Below are 19971 nucleotides of genomic sequence, written 5' to 3' on the forward strand. Positions count from 1 at the left end.
GGGCCCCTGAAGAAGACAGCGAATGCATCATGGCTGAGTAAGGGAGCTCTTACTCACCCCGGGAGTCCTAAGGAGGACACGGCCCCGGAGTCCTGGGCCCACTAGGTCTCCCCTTACTAGGCACACTCGGTCCCCTCACACACTGGGCCTCGGTAACCTTTTGTGGGACAGGAGCTCTAAAAGCACCACCAAAGGGCACCAGAAAGTGGGCTTTTCACCACTGCCTGGCTCAAATGCGGTATGGGGAGCAGAAGGAACCCAGGACCCAGAGCCTGGCAGACAGGGGTCCCATCTGTGCTGTTGCTCTGGGCCGGCTGTGTAATGATGGACACACCACCTGGCGAAGCCTCTATTTCCTCTCTCCTCTTGTAAGAATCACTGAGGGGGATCAAGGAGATTGCCCCATCCTCCTTTGCTTTTGGAGGCATTGCTTGTAAGAACGTGATGGATGCCATGCCTTGTGGACACAAAGGATTTGGGCCAGCACACTGACACATACCCCCCAGGCAGGCTCCCCAGCCACACTAGAGAAGCACACTGTGTTTTCTTAGTTTGTCATGTTTGTCTTTATTCATCTTTCCGGATCTTGGTCCCCACCCCCAGCACCCACCCACCCCACCCCCAACCCCCATTGTCCTGACCACCCAGAGCCAAAAGTCTCATTTCCTAGGTCGAGTCCTCTCTCCCTCTGGGCAGAGCCTCAGTGTGGGAAAGGGAATCCCTGGCCCCCAAGGAGGTTTTCTCTCAGCCGCCCCCCACACCCCCCCACCCCCTCACCCTCCTTCAGAACTGACATGGCTCCTGCCTCCCTACCCCGGCTCCAACCTCTCCAGCCTGGACTGAAGCATGAGCACACTGCTGTTTCTGGAGTTCTGGAGAGGAAGTGGGAAGACCGCCCTCACCCATCAGAACAGGGGTTAGAGGAGCTCTCAGTCAAGGGAAAGTATGAGGAGGAAGAGGGATGCGCGCGGGGACTGGGTTGGGACTTCCGGCCTGTGAGGCAGGGAATAAGGCTTTTCGACCAGTCGTCCTCGAGGCACCTCAAGGATTTCAGGGTCGAAGGCTCATTCCGGGGTTTCACCCAGTGTCCGTTGCGTTGCGGCCGCAGACACCCGGGACTGCAGGGGAGCTCTGCTCAACCTAGGTCTGCAAATCGGGCGGCCTCTCGTTCGAGCCGGCTGCACAGCTCTAGGCGGCTCTGCCTGCGCTGCCGCGCCCCAAGGCAGCCCCAGCTGGTGGCCTCTGCGGAAGGCCGCGCGTCTAGCGCCCTCAGCAGGCGCGGCAGGTCGCGCAGCAGGCGGTAGCGCGGCAGGGCGCGCAGCGGCGGGGGGATGTCGCCCTTGGCGCAGAGGCTACTGAAGTAAGCGAGCAGCAGCAGCGGGCGCGGGGCAGCGTGGAGCAGGGCGAGCAGGGGCGCGGCGCGGGGGTCGGGGCCGCTGGCCGGGCGAAGGTCGGCGCCGCTCCACAGCAGCAGCACTGTGCCCTGCTCCCGCGCTACGCGCGCCCGCGCCGCCCAGAGCCAAGGCAGCGGGCCCACGCGCGCCACGTGCCTCCCCTCCCACAGGTCCACGATCACGTCGCGCCCGCCGCCCAGCGCTGCCCGTAGCAGTTCAGCCAGCGCTCCCACCAGGCGCCGCTGCGCCTCCGAGTCCGCCGCGTGCAGGAGGAGCACTGGCCGCGCTGGGCCGGAGCCTGGTGGTGGGAAGCAACAGATGAAGGCGGGGCGGCTGAGGGACTGCTCAGCCCTCTCCTCCCCAGCCTCTCGGGATACCGTAGGGTGCTCGCTTCTCCGCCCCCGCCCCTTATTTGCTCTGGGGGTTGGTACCAAAAACAGCCCTAGCCTATAGGGTGCCTATGGGCTAGATAAAGGCACCCCTTCTGAAGAGAGGGCCAGGGCTCCAGGCTGGGCGAGTACAGCGCAGGCTGGATTTCTGCACCACTAGCCTTTTGTACAGAGACTCAGTACAGTGACAATCTGCTCAGAAGGCCCTTTGCCTTGCCTTAACCATTCCTGCTCACTTGGGGGCCTGAGGCTCCCTGTCTGAGTAACAGAGATTGGGTGCAGTGCCGAGAGCTCAGACCGGGGAGGGTGAGGGGGCAGCTAGTCTCGGAGCTGGGCAGGTCTGACTTCCCAGGTTACCCCCAGGTGAGCTTACCTGACTGTGGGCGCCGGCAGGTGAGGGCCAGAACAACACCCAGTAGGGTGAGGAGGGCCAGCAGTGCCAGGATCAAGAGCCCCAGGTGTCTGTAAGAGACTGAGTCAAGCAGGATGAGGCCAAGCCCAGTTCCTCGGTGCCCAGCCTCCCTCTTACCTCCCCCTCCCCAAGAACTCACCATCGGGACACAAGAGGTGCTTCCAGGCAAACTGGACATCTGACCGCCACACCTGAGGGCACAGAGCCCCCCACCCCTATGAGCCAGGCATCTTCTCCTCCCGGGGAAGCTGAGTGAAGCATGGAGCTGGGGGAGAGGGGAGTCCCCACTGGCTAGGGAATTATTCCCAGGTGGGTTTGTGTCTGCTCCAGCTGCTAGCCTGGCACAGAACAGGTCAATGGTGGCAAACTCAAGGGTGACAGGGGCCAAACTCGAAAAGTAAACTCAAAGTTGACCAGGGCTGCCGTGAGGACCTGGAGAGCACAGGCCCTGACTGAAACGATCAGACGGCACTGAGCTCCAGGCCACTGTCACCATGCCAGAATGTGGACACACGGCACTAGGTTTTTCTGATTTTTCAACAGAGGCCAGAAATCCAGCTTTGTTTATATATGTAAATGGTGGTAAGCAATTTCAATTTAAAACACTGTGCTGGCCAAACCAAACATTTTTGCAGAATGGATTTTCCACGGGTGGGTGCCACTAGGGGAGCAGATGCCAAGGCTCTGTATGTAGAGTGAGGGTAGGTTTCCTTACCAGGACACAGCACCCTGGCCTCAGGAAGGGAATGATGAGGTCTAGTGTCACTGGGCTTGAGCCCCGGGCCTGTAGAAACAAAGAGCAGAAAGGCTGTCCCCAGGGAGGTGAATCTGGCCCTGTCTGGCCTTGAGTCTTTGCCCCTGCTGTTCCTCCCCACCACACCCCCAATCCTACGAGGCTTAGGCCAAGTGCCACCTCTGACAAGAAGGCTTCCCCAGCCACTCTGGCTCCCACTGATCTTTCCCAGAGCTCAGCTCCTGCTGCAGTCAGGTATTTGTCAACAGACAGACTCTGAGTGTGTCCTCTGTGCCAAGCCCTGAGGAAAGAAGGCAGGTGCGGACATTGTCTCTGTCCTCTAGCAGCTCACAAACCAGGAAGGCTGTCTCACTTTACTCTCCTGCACAGCTGAAGAGGTATCACAACATATCATTGAAAAGAATGTAAGTTTTAGGGTCAGCAGACCTGGGTTCAGGCTTAACTGTTGCCTTTGTAGTCCCTAGCTGTGTGGTCCTTGCATGGAGGCAGGTTACCTCTCTTTCCTAAGGCTCACTTTCCTCATTTTTATTTTAAATTTTTTATGTTTATTTATTTTTATTTATTTATTTATTTTTTTGAGACAGAGTCTTGCTCCATCGTGCAGGCTAGAGTGCACTGGTGCAATCTTGGCTCACTGCAACCTCCACCTCCTGGGTTCAAGCTATTCTCCTGCCTCAGCCTCCCAAGTAGCTGGGATTACAGGTGCACGCCACCATGCTCAGCTAATTTTTGTATTTTTAATAGAGACGGGTTTTGCCATGTTGGTGAGGCTGGTCTCAAACTCCTGACCTCAGGTGATCTGCCCTCCTCAGCCTCCCAAAATGCTGGAATTACAGGCGTGAGCCACTACGCCTGGCCTACTTTCTTCGTTTTTATATGGGGGATAATAATCTTTATTTTACTGGGTTATCGAGAGAATCAAATGGGTATATGCACATGAATGTCTTTTTAAATAAACTGCAATGTATATTCATTTATTGGTAACAGCTATTATTAGTCTATGAAATCCTTAACTGTGTTATATACTTTTCTTGTATCTCCCAGAGCCTGCTACAGGGTAGGCACAATACATACTAAATTGGACAGAATTTTAATAAAAAACATTTTTTTTTTAGAGTCAGAGTCTTATGCTGTCACCCAGGCTGGAGTGCAGTGGCATGATCATAGCTCATTGCAGCCTTGGACTCCTGAGCTCACACAGTTCTCCCGCCTCAGCTGGGACTACAAGTGTGAGACACTGCACGTGGCCATCTTAAGCGTGACTTGGTCTTTCATACTGTGTTGCTATCACCTGTCTGCTTGAGAGCCGTCATACAATGCAAAACAAACATATAAGCTGCAAGTGAGCATTTAAGAAATAACTGTTTGAAAGAGCTAGTCATGCTTAGCCAGCATGGTGCTGTGGTATTGAGGGTGTATTTGACTGTGGTTTTTATATCAGATACATGGAAGATAGTCTGATAAAGTGCTCCTAGTCACGTAACAGGTGAAATTTGTCAATAGTTTACAGCATTGTGCAGAGCCTGTCAGCTGCATGGGCTCTGCCTCCTAGGATAGATAACTTCCGCACAGGTGCCTCGTGGAGGCAGGAGAGTAGTGGTAGTGGACTGGGTTCAAGGGAAGGCATCAATATAAATTGTTGTTCTGTTAGGCTAGAGCAGTGGTCCCCAATCTTTTTGGCACCAGGGACTGGTTTCATGGAAGAAAACTTTTACACAGAGGTTGAAGGGATTGGGGTTGGGGGGAATGGTTTCAGGATGAAACCACCTCAGATCATCAGGCATTAGATTCTCATAAGTAGCTCACAACCTAGATCCCTCGCATGCACAGTTCACAATAGGGTTTGCGCTCCTACAAGAATCTAACGCAGCCACTGGTCTGACAGGAGGCAGAGCTCAGGCAGTAATGCTTGCTCACCCTCCACTTACCTCCTACTGTATGGCCTCGTTTCTCACAAGCCACAGACAGTTACTGGTCTGCAGCTCACGGATTGGGAACCCTGGGCTAGAGAACACCCGAATGTGGGAGGGCCAGTCCCTTGCCTCTGTTATTCCTGTAAATTCAGAAACTGAAAGGATTAGAAAATACTCCCTTAGCTTGCAGTGAGCTGAGATTGTGCCACTGCACTCCAGCCTGGGTGACAGAGCGAGACTGTGTCTCAAAAAAAAAGAAAAAAAAGAAAATGCTCCCTTGAGGAACTTACTGCCAGCAAGTTAGCTGAACAGAGGCTGATCACGTAAATAAAGTAAACCAGATGGTAAAAGTCAGGGATTTGTTTGTTTCTACCTTCCCAGGGTCTATCTCAATGAGGTCACAAGGAAATTGAGGGCTGTGCTCTGAGCAATAGGACCTAGTGGGGGCGAGGCCATACCTGGCTGACAGTGTACACGGGGGGCACCAAAGTGTCCTGCCCCAAGCCTGGGCGGCTCCAGGCAGCACTGAAGGTGGCATGCATTCTTGAGGAGAAGTGAAGAATCAGCTGTTGGGCTTGGGTATCCATGCTCACATTCCAGGATGTGAGAGACCCTGTTTGGAGCGGGATGGGGGTGTTGATAGGAGTTGGGCTTCAGGTGATGAATTCAGGGCTGGACTGGGGTTTAGCTTGGTCACAGTTGGGTGAAGATGAAATGGGGCAGGGGGTCCCAGCAGAGGTCACTTATTGGCTCACCAGTCTGGTGGGGGCATTCAACGTGGCTGCTGTTTCCAAAAGAGAACTGAGAAATACAGGAATGGCAGGTTAGCAAGCTCCAGGCAATACCCACTACGCCACATCTTTTCTTACCCACGGTTGTACCTTGAAGCAGAGCTGGGGGTGCAGGTCCACCTTCTCCAAAACATACCACTGTGGGAGGAGAGAAGAGTTCGTCAGGGAGAAAATTCCTGGGCCCCAGCCCTGCCCACCCTGGTCCTGGGGGAACCTGTCCTCACCCCATCTGACTCTCGAGCCGTGGCATTCGGGAGGTCTTTGCAAACGGTATGCCAGTCATGCCTCTGGCAGAGGCCAGCTTCCAGCTTCAGTGGGCAGCGGAGTGTCAGGGCCATGACCATCTGAGTGTGCTGGCTGTAGTCAGTGAAGTGCACTGACTTCCAGAAGTCCGAGCCATCTGGGCAGGTGGCAGGGTCAGTGGGTGAGGGTCAGCCCTGCTTCAGCCCCACCTTGCCACCCACATCCTGGGGGCAGCAGGAGATAGTGTTTGTAAAAGTAACCAGCACTATTTCTGGCCTGAACAGGTACTAAATCAATGAGCATCCCTTTCATTATCTTTCTTTTCCTTTTCTTTTTTGAGACAGAATCTCACTCTGCTGCCCAGGCTGGAGTGCAGTGGTGCAATCTCCGCTCACTGAAACCTCTTCATCCTGGGTTCAAGCGACTCTCATGCCTCAGTAGCTGGGATTACAGATGTGTGCCACCAAGCCCAGCTAATTTTTGTATTTTTAGTAGAGATGGGTTTTCACCATGTTGGCCAGGCTGGTCTCCTGACCTCGTGAACTCCTGACCTTGTGACCCACCCACCTCAGCCTCCCAAGGTGCTGGGATTACAAGTGTGAGCCACTACACCCAGCCCCTTTCATTACCTTTCTGTTTTTTTGTTTTTTTTGAGACGGAGTTGTACTCTGTCACCCAGGCTGGAGTGCAGTGGTGCGATTTCGGCTCACTGCAACCTCTGCCTCCCGAGCTCAAGTGATTCTCCTGTCTTGATCCCCCAAGCAGCTGTGACTACAGGCGTGCAGCACCATGCCCAGCTAACTTTTTGTATTTTTAGTAGAGACAGGGTTTCACCATGTTGGCCAGGCTGGTCTCAAACTCCTGACCTCAGGTGATCTGCCTACTTTGGCCTCCCAAAGTGCTGGAATTACAGGCGTGAGCCATTGAGCCTAGCCTCATTATCTTTCTATCCAGGGGTCTCTCTCCTCCCCTTCCCAGGCCTCCATTCTGACCAGGTCCTTGCTTCTCCCCAAACTCGAAATCTGCTTAGGGTCCTCTCAGAACCAGGAATGTCTTCCCCTCCTATCTCTCCTTTCTAAATCCTGCCCTTTTTCTGGCCCCAGCTCAGGTGCCACTCCCTCTGAGAGGCCTTCTCTGCTTATAATGGCCCTTCTTGGGCTTCTCCCTTTCCCGATTTCTTGCCGTACAGCCTAGTCCTTAACTATAACCCTGCCCTGTAAGTTCTGTAGGCTGCTTTATGTGAGTCACTTTTGTCTGAGTGTCCTGCCTCTCCTTGAGAACAGCAACATGCATACAGCACTTCAGATATCACCAGCCACTTTCATATGTAATATTTAACTCAGGCTTCACAAACGCTTTGAAGGCAGAGCAGGTATTGAGATTTTACAGATGAGGAAAGTGAGGTTCAGAGAAGAATAATTGGCAGAGCTGGGATGGGAACTGGGTCTTCTGGCCCATCCTCTTAGGACACCGTCTCCTAGACCTCATATTTCTAAACTTCTCACAGTGCTGCAGTGCTCAGCGCTCTCTGATCTATTGGCAAGCTGACTGGTAGACTTGGTAGCCCTTTTCCCCCACTGACTCCAGGGAAAGTACCTGCATGCTTTCTGGGGGCTTCCCCCAGCACACTTGTGAAGTGCGGTGTGTGTGTGTGTGTGTGTGTGTGTGTGTGTGTGTACATGTGTATGTAGGAGACAGAAAGAGAAAGGGGATGTGTGTGCACAAGGGTGCATGTCAACAGCACTCACAGGCTTCTGGCCAGCTCTGGAAGGGACATTTTTTGCGCCTCACAGTGTCCTCTTGCAGGTAGGATGCCTAGGCGGACAGAGGAGCAGGTGAGGAGGGTCAGAGGAATGGCTTTTCCAATCTCACTCAGACCTAAAACTCATTCTGGCTTTACCTTACTGTGACACAAGCTGCCTGAGCTGGCCAGGCACCGAGCAGGATGGGGCAATGTGGGGTGGGGGCAAGGGTGGGGAGGAACTCCAGAGCATAGGAGAGGGATAAGCAAGTGAGGGGCTAACTCCTCTTCCTCCTAAAGAGAACTATCCCCAGAAAGAAGGAAATCCTGAGGTCACATTCATCAGCTTTGGTCTTCTCTGGCCTCCACTCTCAGCCATCCCCAAGGCACACAGTGCTCTGTGTTGGCTCCTGACTCTGGAATGCCCACATGCCCACCTGCTGTCCATGCTGGCAATTGCTCGTGGCTCTAGGTCTCTGCCATTATCTTCCCTTAGGTCTTCCAGGTGACAATTTCCCTTGCCTTTTCTGTCTAGTCCAAAGAAAACTTTCTGCTGTGTTCCTTAGACTTGTAAAGAGAGAAGGAGGACTGCCACAGAGGCCTAGAGGGGACAAGACTTCTGGGGGCATATGGAATCCTGCAGTGGCCATGCACACACTCCTTCCTCGACTCCTCAGAACACACAGCGATGACAGCTGCCTATTCTGGCTCTGTGGGCTGAGGCCAGGTCTGGGCCAGGGAAAGCTGGGTTTGGATGGGGCTGAGGTTGGAATCACTCTAAGAAGGTCCAATGTTCAGCAGCACCTTTCCATCTCTGACCCCATGTGTGGCTCACAGCCAAGCTGGCGCCAGTCTTCCTAAGCATGCCAGTAACACTCAGTCCTTTTTAAACCCCATTTACTGGAGATATACTTGACCAACCGTGCTAACTTGGGGGCTTAGGAGCAGAGCCATGGACAGCCCACACCTTTTCCCTTGCTCACCTCTATGCACAGACAGGGCAGAAGGAATTCATAAGGCAGCTCTACAGTGTGGCCCCCAGACACAATTTTCTGTGGATGAAACAGCAAAGGAAGACAAAAGATGCCTGAGAAAGAGCATGGGCACATAGACAAGGGCAGGACAGTGCTGGGATCTTGGCCAACACACCCTGTTTTTCCTCTAATATGAGATACCTCTTCTCCTGATAAGTCTCTCAAAGGTTGTCTGTGTAGTAATCTAATCATTAGCTCTAGGTGCTCTAGGTGGAGTTGGGGGGAAGGAGACAGGGAATACATTCCTTTACTGAGGCCCTACTATATGCTAGGGAGCGTGGTGGGTGCTAGAAGTATTAAATCAATTAACTCCATGCTAGCATCACAGTAATCTTATGAGGTATCCTCACTGTTATAAAAATGATGAGCTGAGGGCCTCAGGGGTTCAGCAGCAGTCCCTGCAAATGCTACCAACTGTATACAATGGCATCCATGACAAAGGGAGGTTGAGGTGGGATGTTGGGGCCCAGGTTGGGAGAATGGGGGACATATCATTCTCTGAGTAGCAGGAACAAAAGGAGGGAGATGGAAGGGTACCAAGAGAGATGTGATCATTTTGTTATGTTCTCAGGCGGTACAACCTCTTAGGGTAGCTGAAAACGCTTTTTAAATTTTTAATTAACAATTCTTTTTTCTTACTTGTCACTAACTTGAAGCTCAAGAAAAGGCTTCTTAATGCCTGAATCACACTGAGGATCCTCTCACTGAGGGTAAATACCATACTAATTTCTCTGCTCATTCACGGTCATTCATGGCTGCTCCAGGTCTCTGCCTGCCTTTCCTGTTCTTCCAGGTGACAAGGCCGTCTGCCTTTTCTGTCTAGTCCAAAGAAGTCTTTCTATAATTTTTTTTTTTTTTTTTTTTTTTTTTTAGCAGCAGGGTTTCACTATGTTGCCAAGCTGGTTTTATCCTCCTGGCTTCAAGCAATCCTCCTGCTTTGGCCTCTCAAAGTGCTGGGACCACAGGTGTGAGCCGCCATGCCACGCCCAAAGAAGTCTTTTTTTTTTTTTTTTGAGACGGAGTCTCGCTCTTTCACCCAGGCTGGAGTGCAGTGGCGCGATCTCGGCTCACTGCAGGCTCCGCCCCCCGGGGTTCACGCCATTCTCCTGCCTCAGCCTCCCGCGTAGCTGGGACTACAGGTGCCTGCCACCTCGCCCGGCTAATTTTTGTATTTTTAGTAGAGACGGGGTTTCACCGTGTTAGCCAGGATGGTCTCGATCTCCTGACCTCGTGATCCGCCCGCCTCGGCCTCCCAAAGTGCCGGGATTACAGGCGTGAGCCACCGCGCCCGGCAGAAGTCTTAATGATAGACCCTTCAGCTTGTAAGGAGGTCTTGGACAGTTACCATCCCTCTCTGGGCCTCAGTTTCCTCATTTGTACAATGGGTGGCCTCTTTTGTTAGCACTGTGTGATCGGGCTTTTTAAAGGGGGACGACACGCCCTACCTGGATATCGTAGGGACTGCTCAGCTCTTCACACTCCAGTGCCCACTGGTGACAAAGACGCACACTGACCTCGGGGCCTGAAGGTATGGTCACCCGAATAGCCCGGGCTTCAGGCAGCAAATCAAAAGAGAACTCGGGCCCTGGGGAGAGGAAGGACTCAGTGGCCTTGTCTCTTGGCCTTAGCACCGGTACCACCACTCAGCTGAACCTATCTCCTGTTGTACCCAGTGCCCACCTCTGTGCCTTTGTGAGTCCAATCTGGGAAGACTTTCCCATGCCTCTGGATCCGAAGGTTGGGTCCTTTTAGAGCGAAGTCCCTTGTGGGAGATGTCTGGGGAGGGGATGGAAATGTGATGGCTCTTCTCAGACAAGTGACGACTAGGCAGCAGCTTCCTCTAAAGGCAGAGAACAAGGTGGGCCTCAGACCAGAAATCAGGAAACCTGGCTTCTGTTTCTGCCTCTGGAACCTGAGGTACTGCAGGCAAGTTGCTCAAACTCTTTTGGCCTCCCTAGCTGTGTAATAGACAGAATACTTCATCTCCACACTTTCTGTCTCACATGGCTGGAGAACCAAATGAGAGGCCAGAAAGCAAAGGTCTGTGGGGCATGGGGTAGGGCTGGAACTGACAGGGAGCGTACCTGAGCAGGTGCTGGCATCTTGTGTCTCCTACAGAACTTGAATGTGGAAGACTTTTTGGATTTCTGCACCAGGAAGTGGAAGAAGCCCCATTGAAGACCTGTGCGGGGGGCGCACACTTACTATCTAGCCATCATTACCCCCTCCCCTACCTGGAGATGTGGCCCAGTGTTAGACAGTAAGTCATTTTATTTTATTTTATTTATTTATTTATTTTGAGACGGAGTTTTGCTCTTTGTTGCCCAGGCTGGAGTGCAATGGCGCGATCTCAGCTCACTGCAGCCTCCGCCTCCCAAGTTCAAGTGATTCTCCTGCCTCAGCCTCCCGAGTAGCTGGGATTACAGGCATGCACCACCATGCCCAGCTAATTTTGTATTTTTAGTGGAGACACGGTTTCTCCGTGTTGGTCAGGCTGGTCTCGAACTCCCAACCTCAGGTGATCTGCCCGCCTCGGCCTCCCAAAGCACTGGGATTACAGGCATGAGCCACCGTGCCCGACCTGATAGTAAGTCATTTTAAATCAAGGAGGGTAAGGATGTCAAGCTTCTTTAATCTTGAAAATTATGATGTAATCAAGAAAGGATTAATTTTTTAAGCAGAGAAAAAGCTATATATACAAAGACATTCATTTTAGCACTCTTTAATTTTTATTTTTTTGGAGACAGAGCCTTGCTCTGTCACCCAGGCTGGAGTGCAGCGGTGTGATCTTGGCTCACTGCAATCTCCGCCTCCCGGCTTCAAGCGATTCTCCTGCCTCAGCCCCCGCGTAGCTGGGATTACAGGCACCTGCCACCACGCCCAGCTAATTTTTTGTATTTTTAGTAGAGACAGGGTTTCACCACGTTAGCCAGGATGGTCTCGATCTCCTGATCTCGTGATCCGCCCGCCTCGGCCTCCCAAAGTGCTGGGATTACAGGCGTGACCCACCATGCCAGCCCCCACCTCTCTCTCTTTTCTTTCTTTCTTTCCTTCCTTTCCTTGCCTTCCTTCCTTCCTTTCTTGACAGGGTTTTGCTCTGTCACACAGGCTGGAATGCAGTGGCACAATCACTGCTCACTACAGTCTTGAACTCTTGGGCTTAAGCAATCCTCTCACCTCAGCCTCCTGAGTAGCTGGGACTACAGGCATGCACCATCACACCTGGCCTCCTGGCTAATTTTTGTATTTTTAGTAGAGATGGGGTTTCACCATGTTGGCCAGGCTGGTCTCAAACTCCTGACCTCAGGTGATCTGCCTGCCTCGGCCTCCCAAAGTACTGGGATTACAGGCACAAGCCACTGCGCCCAGCCCTGTAGCATTATTTCTAACAGCAAACAATTAGAAAAATTAGACACTGTCAATTCTTTTTTTTTTTTTTGAGATAGGGTCTCACACTGTGGTCCAGGCTGGAGTGCAGTGGCGCTATCTTAACTCACTGCAACCTCTGCCTTCTGAATTCAGGTGATCCTCCCACCTCAGCTTCCCAAGTAGCTGGGACTTCAGGTGTGCATCACCACATCCAGCTAATTTTTGTATTTTTTTGTAGAGATGGGGTTTTGCCATGTTGGCCAGGCTGGTCTCAAACTCCTGGACTCAAGCGATCTACCCACTGTGGCCTCCCAGAGTGCTGGGATTACAGGTGTGAACCATCACCATCATACCTGGCCCAGAAACTGCCAATTCTTTTTTTTTTTTTTTTTTTTGGAGACAGAGTTTTGCTCTTGTCGCCCAGGCTGGAGTGCAATGGCATGATCTCGGCTCACTGCAACCTCCGCCTCCTGGGTTCAAGTGATTCTCCTGCCTCAGCCTCCTGAGCAGCTGGGATTACAGGTGCCTGCCACCACGCCCTGCTAATTTTTTGTATTTTTAGTAGAGACGGGGTTTCACCATGTTGGCCAGGCTGGTCTCGAACTCCTGACCTCAGGTGATCAGCCTGCCTCAGCCTCCCAAAGTGTTGGGATTACAGGCATAAGCCACCATGCCTGGCCTAGAAACTGCCAATTCTTAAGCAATGTAAGGGCATTTAGTATGTACCAGGCACTGAGCTGAGCAATTAAAATATAGAGTAAGAAAGAAGATCCTGCTTTACAAATAGATGGTAATAACAATAAATCCATAGCTTTTAATTCCAAGAATCTCAGCGAAAAAAATACCTTCATAAAATTGTACAATTGTATTCATGAATATCAGTCATAGCGTGCTATTTTAGGATAATCCAAGTCCCAGTTGAGGTTAAAACAAGACAAATATCTGTTCTAGTAAGTCCCACTTGCTCAGCCTAGGTGGTCCCTCAAAATGTTCTCTTCACTGAGAATGGCCCAAGGGGCTGTTTCTCATACCTGAGCGACCTGACAGCAGATGCTGGCACAAACAGCGGGAACAGTGCCAGACTCGCACACACCAAGGCTTTGTGGAGAAGAGGGCCCACCAGGTGCTGCAAGGGATATGGGCAGAACTTCCTGGGAAAGATGGAAGGGAAAGCAAATGATAGGATCTAAGAAGGTCCCTCCTACCTCAGACAAGCTGGATTTGAGGCCAAGCTCTGTCACTTACATCCTGGAAGTATGACTTCGGGGGTTACAGGACCTGTCTAAGGATCAGATTCCTCATTCATAAAGCAGGTCTGTTATAAAAATCAAAATAGTAGTGCATGGGAAAATGTCTTGTGAAGTAGAACATACTATAAAATAGGAAGGATTATTGTATTGCTGATAGAAGTGAGGGATCAGTTAAGGGGAGGAACCAACACATATGGAGCACCTGGAGATTTACCCATGTCTGTCATCTAATCCTCCCTACAGCTCAGAAGCAACACTGCCTTTAGTGTACAATCATTTCTACTATGCTACTACCCCTCAGAAACTGAGGGTCAGTTGGAGAGGTTAGGTGCACAGTCTGAGGCCACACGGGAGTCTGGGAGAACTGCAATGTGAATCCAGGCTTGTCATGATTCCAAACTTTTTCCTTGATATTGTGCTACTTCCCGGGTTGGGAACCGAAAATTAGAACGGAGGGCTTGCTGGGCATCTGGAAAAATAGTGGGCGTGGGGAGGAGCAATGGGGCAGGAGATGCGACTCACCAGTGAAACTGTCATCCTGAGGCACAGGGCCCAGTAGGGAAAAGAAAGGAGAGAGCTATTATTAGGAGAGACTCCCATAAGGAGCATTCCTGGGGTCTTTGCTTCAAATCAGCGAATTCTGAGCCCCATAGCTAATAGCCCATACCCTCTGGCTCTTATCTTCCCAGCTCCACCCTGTCCAGGCCCTCGGCACAAAGGACTTTGGCTACCCCTTTCAGACTATGTAGAGGACACATCAAAGCTGCCACCAGAGCACAGGGACTGCGGAGGTAGCACAGGGCAGGCAGGGGAGTGGGGAGCTTTATGGCTGTGCCAGGCAGGTGTCCCTACCTGGCAGCGGCACCTTACCGTGTGGGAGGCCAGAGGACAGCGGGTGTTCCAGTAGGGCAGGTGGGGACAGCCAATCCCAGCAGAGTCAGATAGGTCGATGACTACCAGGAAGAGAGGCAGGAGCAGGGCTGCCGTTCTGGAGCTCCCCATGGGCTTCTGCGCAATTAGGGCTCCCGGAACATGGCTGCATGGCCTGAAGGTGGGTGGCAGGGCCTTGCTGTGCAGCAGCGAAGAACACAGTACCAGCAGGAGCCCTCGCCCCAGCCTGCCCTGGCCCCGCCCTGCCCGAAAGCTCCTCCTTGATCCCAACCAGCTAGCCAGGCCACATTCCTTCCCCTCCAAGTGGAGGGACTGAGGAAAGCTTGTGCCCCCAAAAACCCTACTGCCCCCCACCTGAAAGACAAGGGGCTCCTGCTGTGGCTGAGAAGTAACAGGAAAGGGGCTAGCATTAGGTTGGGGGACGCACCCATTTCTTAGCCCCTCCTACTCCTGAAACACACTGCAGACCTGACCCACCCATCAGCACACTCTGGAACTTGTGTCTCCCACAGACATGTGCTTCACCCCCTCACTTAGAGAATTAGTCGAGCTCTTAAGCACTACTCAGCACTGGGTGCTGGAGATACAGAGGTGACTGAGGCACCATTTAGAGTGGGGAAGAAAAAAGCACTCTAGGATGCACATGAAGCCCATATGTACCCTGGCTTCCCACCTGGTTAACTCTCAGGACCATAGCCGAGTTCTCTCTACCCATGAGCCAGGTCCAGCTCTTCTAGGCAAAGGGCTCCATACCAAAGGGGCCTCTAACTTCAAGGACCCACTAGTCAGTACAGCCTGCTCAGGAAGCCCCAGAGCTCATAGCTGAGCCCTGGAGCAGAGGGAGCGGGCCCCACGCACTGACCTGGTTTCCTGTGGTTTCCGGTGCTGGAGAAAGGCTGACGAGGCTCCATCTTTGTGGGAACCCTCCCCATCATCCCACAGCTTCCTCCCCTTCATGGAGCATTTGAGCAGCTTCAGCCCTCACCTTGGTAACACACACATTGGAAAGAAAGTTTGGGGCACACCTACCAGGTCAAGGCATCTTTTTTTTTGTTTGAGACCGAGTCTCGATCTATCACCCAGGCTGGAGTGCCGTGGCGCAATCTCTGCTCACTGCAACCTCCACCTGCTGGGTTCAGGCGATTCTCTTGCCTTAGCCTCCCGAGTAGCTGGGAGTACAGGCACCTGCCCCATGCCTGGCTAATTTTTGTATTTTAGTAGAGACGGGGTTTCATCATATTGGCCAGGCTGGTCTCGAACTCCTGACCATGTGATCCACCCACCTCGGCCTCCTAAGTGCTGGGATTACAAGCGTGAGCCACTGCGCCCGGCCAAGGCATCTTGAGATTGTTATTGTCCTCCTGTAACTCAATCTAGACCACCTTTCAGTGGCCTAACCACAGCCTGCTTTCGGCCAATTCTATTCCTGTCTTTAGGTTCATTGTCTGAAGGCTGCATCCTACATTATCCAAAAGTACCCTCTAGCTTTTTGAGTTCATGAAAAGATAAAAACTCCTATTCTTTATGTTTCTCCAAGCCTAGCAGTAGATATTATGAAGTATGTGCTGTGTAATTGAATGAATGTCATGATATATTTCATCTATATAGTTTGTTTCACACTTCACAAAACTTTCATATTTAATCCTCCTAACCCTACCTGTGAGACAAGTAAGTGATAATTATTGTTTTCATTTCATAGAGAGATAAGGAAGCAGAGGGATAATGATTTGGACAAGGTCAAAGTCTATAGTTCAGGGAGCTCCACTTTTGCTAGGCCCTCACAACTCAATTCTCTTTTTTTTTTTTTTTTTTTGAGACAGAGTCTCACTCTGTCACCCAAGCTGGAGTGCAAATGGTGCAATCTTAGGTCACTGCAATCTTCACCTCCCAGGTTCAAACGATTCTCCTGCCTCAGCCTCCCGAGTAGCTGGGATTACAGGTGCACGCCACCACACCAGACTAATTTTTGTATTTTTAGTGGAAACATGGTTTCACCATGTTGGCCAGGCTGGTCCTGAACTCCTGACCTAAAGTGATCTGAGCCCAGCTTGGCCTCCCAAAGTGCTGGGATTACAGGCATGAACCACAGCACCTGGCTTTTTTTTTTTTTTTTTTTTTTTTTTGAGATAGTCTTGCTCTGTTGCCCAGGCTGGAGTGCAGTGGCGTGTTCTTGGCTCACTGCAACTCAACTCACTGCAACTTGTCCTCCTGCAACTCAATCTAGACCACCTTTCAGTGGCCTAACCACAGCCTGCTTTCGGCCAATTCTATTCCTGTCTTTTTTTTTTTTTTTTTTTTTGAGACAGAGTCTTGCTCTGTCGCCCAGGCTGGAGTGCAGTGGCGCAATCTCAGCTCACTGCAAGCTCCGCCTCCCGGGTTCACGCCATTCTCCTGCCTCAGCCTCTCCGAGTAGCTGGGACTACAGGCGCCCGCCACCACGCCCAGCTAATTTTTTTTTTTTTTGTATTTTTAGTAGAGACGGGGTTTCACCGTGGTCTCAATCTCCTGACCTCGTGATCCGCCCGCCTCGGCCTCCCAAAGTGCTGGGATTACAAGGGTGAGCCACCGCGCCCGGCCTTCTATTCCTGTCTTTAGGTTCATTGTCTGAAGGCTGCATCCTACCCATTATCTAAAAGTACTCTCTAGCTTTTTGAGTTCATGAAAAGATAAAAACTCCTATTCTTTATGTTTCTCCAAGCCTAGCAGTAGATATTATGAAGTATGTGCTGTGTAATTGAATAAATGTCACAACCTCCGCCTCCTGGGTTCAAGTGATTCTTGAACTCTTGCCTTAGCCTCCTGAGTAGCTGGGATTACAGCTGTGCACCACTATGCCCAGCTAATTTTTTTTTTTTTTTTGAGACGGAGTCTTGCTCTGTCGCCCAGGCTGGAGTGCAGTGGCGCAGTCTCGGCTCACTGCAAGCTCCGCCTCCCGGGTTCACGCCATTCTCCTGCCTCAGCCTCTCCGAGTAGCTGGGACTACAGGCGCCCGCCACCGCGCCCGGCTTATTTTTTTTTTTATACATTTAGTAGAGACAAGGTTTCACCATGGTCTCGATCTCCTGACCTCGTGATCCGCCCGCCTCGGCCTCCCAAAGTGCTGGGATTACAAGCGTGAGCCACCGCGCCCGGCTGCCCAGCTAATTTTTGTATTTTTAGTAGAGACAGGGTTTTGCCACGTTGGCCAGGCCGGTCTTGAACTCTTGGCCTCAAGTGATCCATCTGCTTCAACCTTCCAAAGTGCTAGGATTATGGGCATGAGCCACTCTGCCTAGTCCCAATTCTCTATCATCCTATGGTCTTCCCTCACACAGCCTCATCTTCCTCTGCTCTTGGAACCCAAAAAGGTCTGCCTGACACAAACCCTAACACAGTATGCCTTTTGGCCTTGAAGCCCATCTCTGCAAACAAAACAGTAAGATCTGAAAGAAGGAAAGGGTGGTCTGGCCATACTAAGAATAGGTTAGAAAGCCTTCCCCCAAATTCTACCTAACTCACAGTGGTTTAGAGCTATACAAATAATGAGGTTTTTTTCTTTTCTTTCTTTTTTTTTTTTTTTGAGACAGAGTCTCACTCTATCACCCAAGCTGGAGGACACTGGCACAATCACCACTTACTGCAACCTCAACCTCCTGGACTCAAGTGAATCCTCCCTTCACAGGCACACACCATTTTGCCTGGCTACATACACGGTCTGGCCATGGTGCTCAGGCTGGTCTCAAACTCCTGGCCTCTAGCAGTTATCCTGCCTCAGCTTCCCCAGGTGCTGGGATTACAGGTGTGAGCCACTGCGCCTGGCCAATAATGAGTTTTCTTTTTTTTTTTTTTTTTTTTTTGAGACGGAGTCTCACTCTGTTGCCCAGGCTGGAGTGCAGTGGTGCGATCTTGGCTCACTGCAAGCTCCGCCTCCCAGGTTCATGCCATTCTCCTGTCTCAGCCTCCCGAGCAGCTGGGACTACAGGCGCCCGCCACCTCACCCGGCTCATTTTTTGTATTTTTAGTAGAGACGAGGTTTCACCATGTTAGCCAGGATGGTCTCAATCTGCTGACCTTGTGATCCGCCCTCCTCGGCCTCCCAAAGTGCTGGGATTACAGGCGTGAGCCACCGCGCCCGGCCCAATAATGAGTTTTCTAATGCTGGAGGCATGAAGTGAGAAACTTGGCTCTATTCCAAAACAATCCTTCTTCTTTACCCTTATCTTCTGATCTCTCACAGAGAAAATATTGGTTAATTGCTTCTGGTTAAGGTATGGGAGGAGAAGCAGAAAAAAAAATGGAGATAAGAAGGAAGAGAGGAAGGAAAGAGGGAAGGAAGGAGGGAAGGAAGGAAGGAAGGGAGGGAGGAAGGAAAGAAGGGAGGCAGGGAGGGAAGAAGGGAGGGAGGAAGGGAGGAAAGAAGGAGGGAGGAAGAGAGGAAGGGAGGGAGGAAGAGAGGAAGGGAGGGAAGGAGGATGGGAGGAGAGAAGAGAGGGAACGAGGGAAGACAGGGAAGAAAAACAGCATTCCAGGACCCGCTGGAAAAGTAAAAGGAATAAAGATGAGGAAGAAAGGGGGAAAAGGAAAAGAAGGTGTGCATTTTATTTACTGTCTTGCTGGTTTACTTATTTATTGTAGAGACTGTTCCAAAAAGTATTTAAGGTAAGAAGCACAGGGGTGAATTCTGGCACAACCTAAGGAGGGGGAGGGATGGGATCAACATTTGCTGAAATCCTACTATCAGGCTCTGAGTCACGCATTTTGCCCAGTTTATTTTATTTGTACTACAACCCTTGAGTTCACAGTCTTATTACCCCATTTTACAGACTGCAAAACACTCAGGAAGATTAGGTAAAGTCCAAGCACACGCACCTAAGAGCTGAAGTCAGCCCCTCACTTGCTGACCTCTCTCCTACGCTTACGCTCTGGAGTTCCTCCCCACCCTTGCCCCCACCCCACATCGCCCCCTCCTGCTCGGTGCCTGGCCAGCTCAGGCAGCTTGCATCACAGTAAAGTAAAGCCAGAAAGAGTTTTAGGTCTGAGATTGGAAAAGTCATTCCTCTGACCCCTCCCCACCTGCTCCCGTCTCTCCAGGCATCCTACCTGCAAGAGGACGCTGTGAGGGGCAAAAACTGTCCCTTCCAGAGCTGGCAGGAAGCCTGTGAGTGCTGCTGACATGCACCTTGTGCACACACATCCCCTTTCTCTGTCTCATAGACACACATGCACACACACACACTAAACTTCACACCTGAGCTGGGGGAAGCCCCCAGAAGGCATGCAGGTACTTTCCCTGGAGTCAGTGGGAGAAAAGGGCTGCCAAGTCTACCAGTCAGCTTGCCAATAGATCAGAGAGCGCTGAGCACCACAGCACTGTGAGTTCAGAAATATGAGGCCTAGGAGATGGTGTCCTAAGAGGATGGGCCAGAAGACCTGGGTTCCCCTCCCTGCCAATTATTCCTCTCTGAGCCTCACTTTTCTCCTCTGGGGACTCACTGCTATGTCTTCTTGGCCTTTTCTGCCAGAACACACTACTTGGGGAGATCAGAGGGTTTCTGGACCCTGTAGTTCACGGAAGGTACTAAACTTAGCAGTGTGATACAATTGGCAGGGTTAACAATATAAAGAAATGAAATTGTTGGAAAGAAAGGAAAGTAGATCTTATAATAAGATCAGTGGTTAGACTTGTAAGAGAGTTGGGATTGTTTGGCAAGTGTCAACAAGGGAGGAGTAACTGTGGCTGGAATAGGAGGTGGCCAATTGGAATAAAGGCAACAAAGGTGTGTTGTACGGCTTCAGCACAGAGGCCCTGTC

General features: G+C 51.4%; 1 protein-coding gene across 3 annotated transcripts in view; it reads right to left on the minus strand.

Annotated features, from left to right (window-relative positions):
* Positions 1 to 542: 542 nt before the first annotated feature.
* IL17RE (interleukin 17 receptor E) overlaps positions 543 to 19971 on the minus strand; it is an 89738-nt gene continuing 70309 nt past the window's right edge. Inside the window, exons 4-20 of one of the 3 annotated variants that reach the window (XM_063630396.1) lie at positions 15044 to 15166; positions 14161 to 14335; positions 13813 to 13828; positions 13072 to 13191; positions 10756 to 10853; positions 10352 to 10511; positions 10117 to 10256; positions 8621 to 8689; positions 7645 to 7711; positions 5878 to 6053; positions 5744 to 5791; positions 5618 to 5663; positions 5321 to 5475; positions 2911 to 2979; positions 2335 to 2386; positions 2157 to 2255; positions 543 to 1692 (exon numbers count right to left, since the gene is read on the minus strand). In XM_063630396.1, coding sequence (XP_063486466.1) covers positions 1136 to 1692; positions 2157 to 2255; positions 2335 to 2386; positions 2911 to 2979; positions 5321 to 5475; positions 5618 to 5663; positions 5744 to 5791; positions 5878 to 6053; positions 7645 to 7711; positions 8621 to 8689; positions 10117 to 10256; positions 10352 to 10511; positions 10756 to 10853; positions 13072 to 13191; positions 13813 to 13828; positions 14161 to 14335; positions 15044 to 15138 — 2142 coding nt within the window. In that variant the 5' untranslated portion in view covers positions 15139 to 15166 and the 3' untranslated portion in view covers positions 543 to 1135. Of the gene's footprint in view, positions 1693 to 2156; positions 2256 to 2334; positions 2387 to 2910; positions 2980 to 5320; positions 5476 to 5617; positions 5664 to 5743; positions 5792 to 5877; positions 6054 to 7644; positions 7712 to 8620; positions 8690 to 10116; positions 10257 to 10351; positions 10512 to 10755; positions 10854 to 13071; positions 13192 to 13812; positions 13829 to 14160; positions 14360 to 14535; positions 14649 to 15043; positions 15167 to 19971 lie in introns of those variants that run through there. The other 2 variants (XM_055260518.2, XM_055260519.2) reach the window with 2 other exon arrangements.

Source organism: Symphalangus syndactylus, chromosome 21 (genome assembly GCF_028878055.3).
Source record: "Symphalangus syndactylus isolate Jambi chromosome 21, NHGRI_mSymSyn1-v2.1_pri, whole genome shotgun sequence".
NCBI lineage: Eukaryota > Metazoa > Chordata > Mammalia > Primates > Hylobatidae > Symphalangus > Symphalangus syndactylus.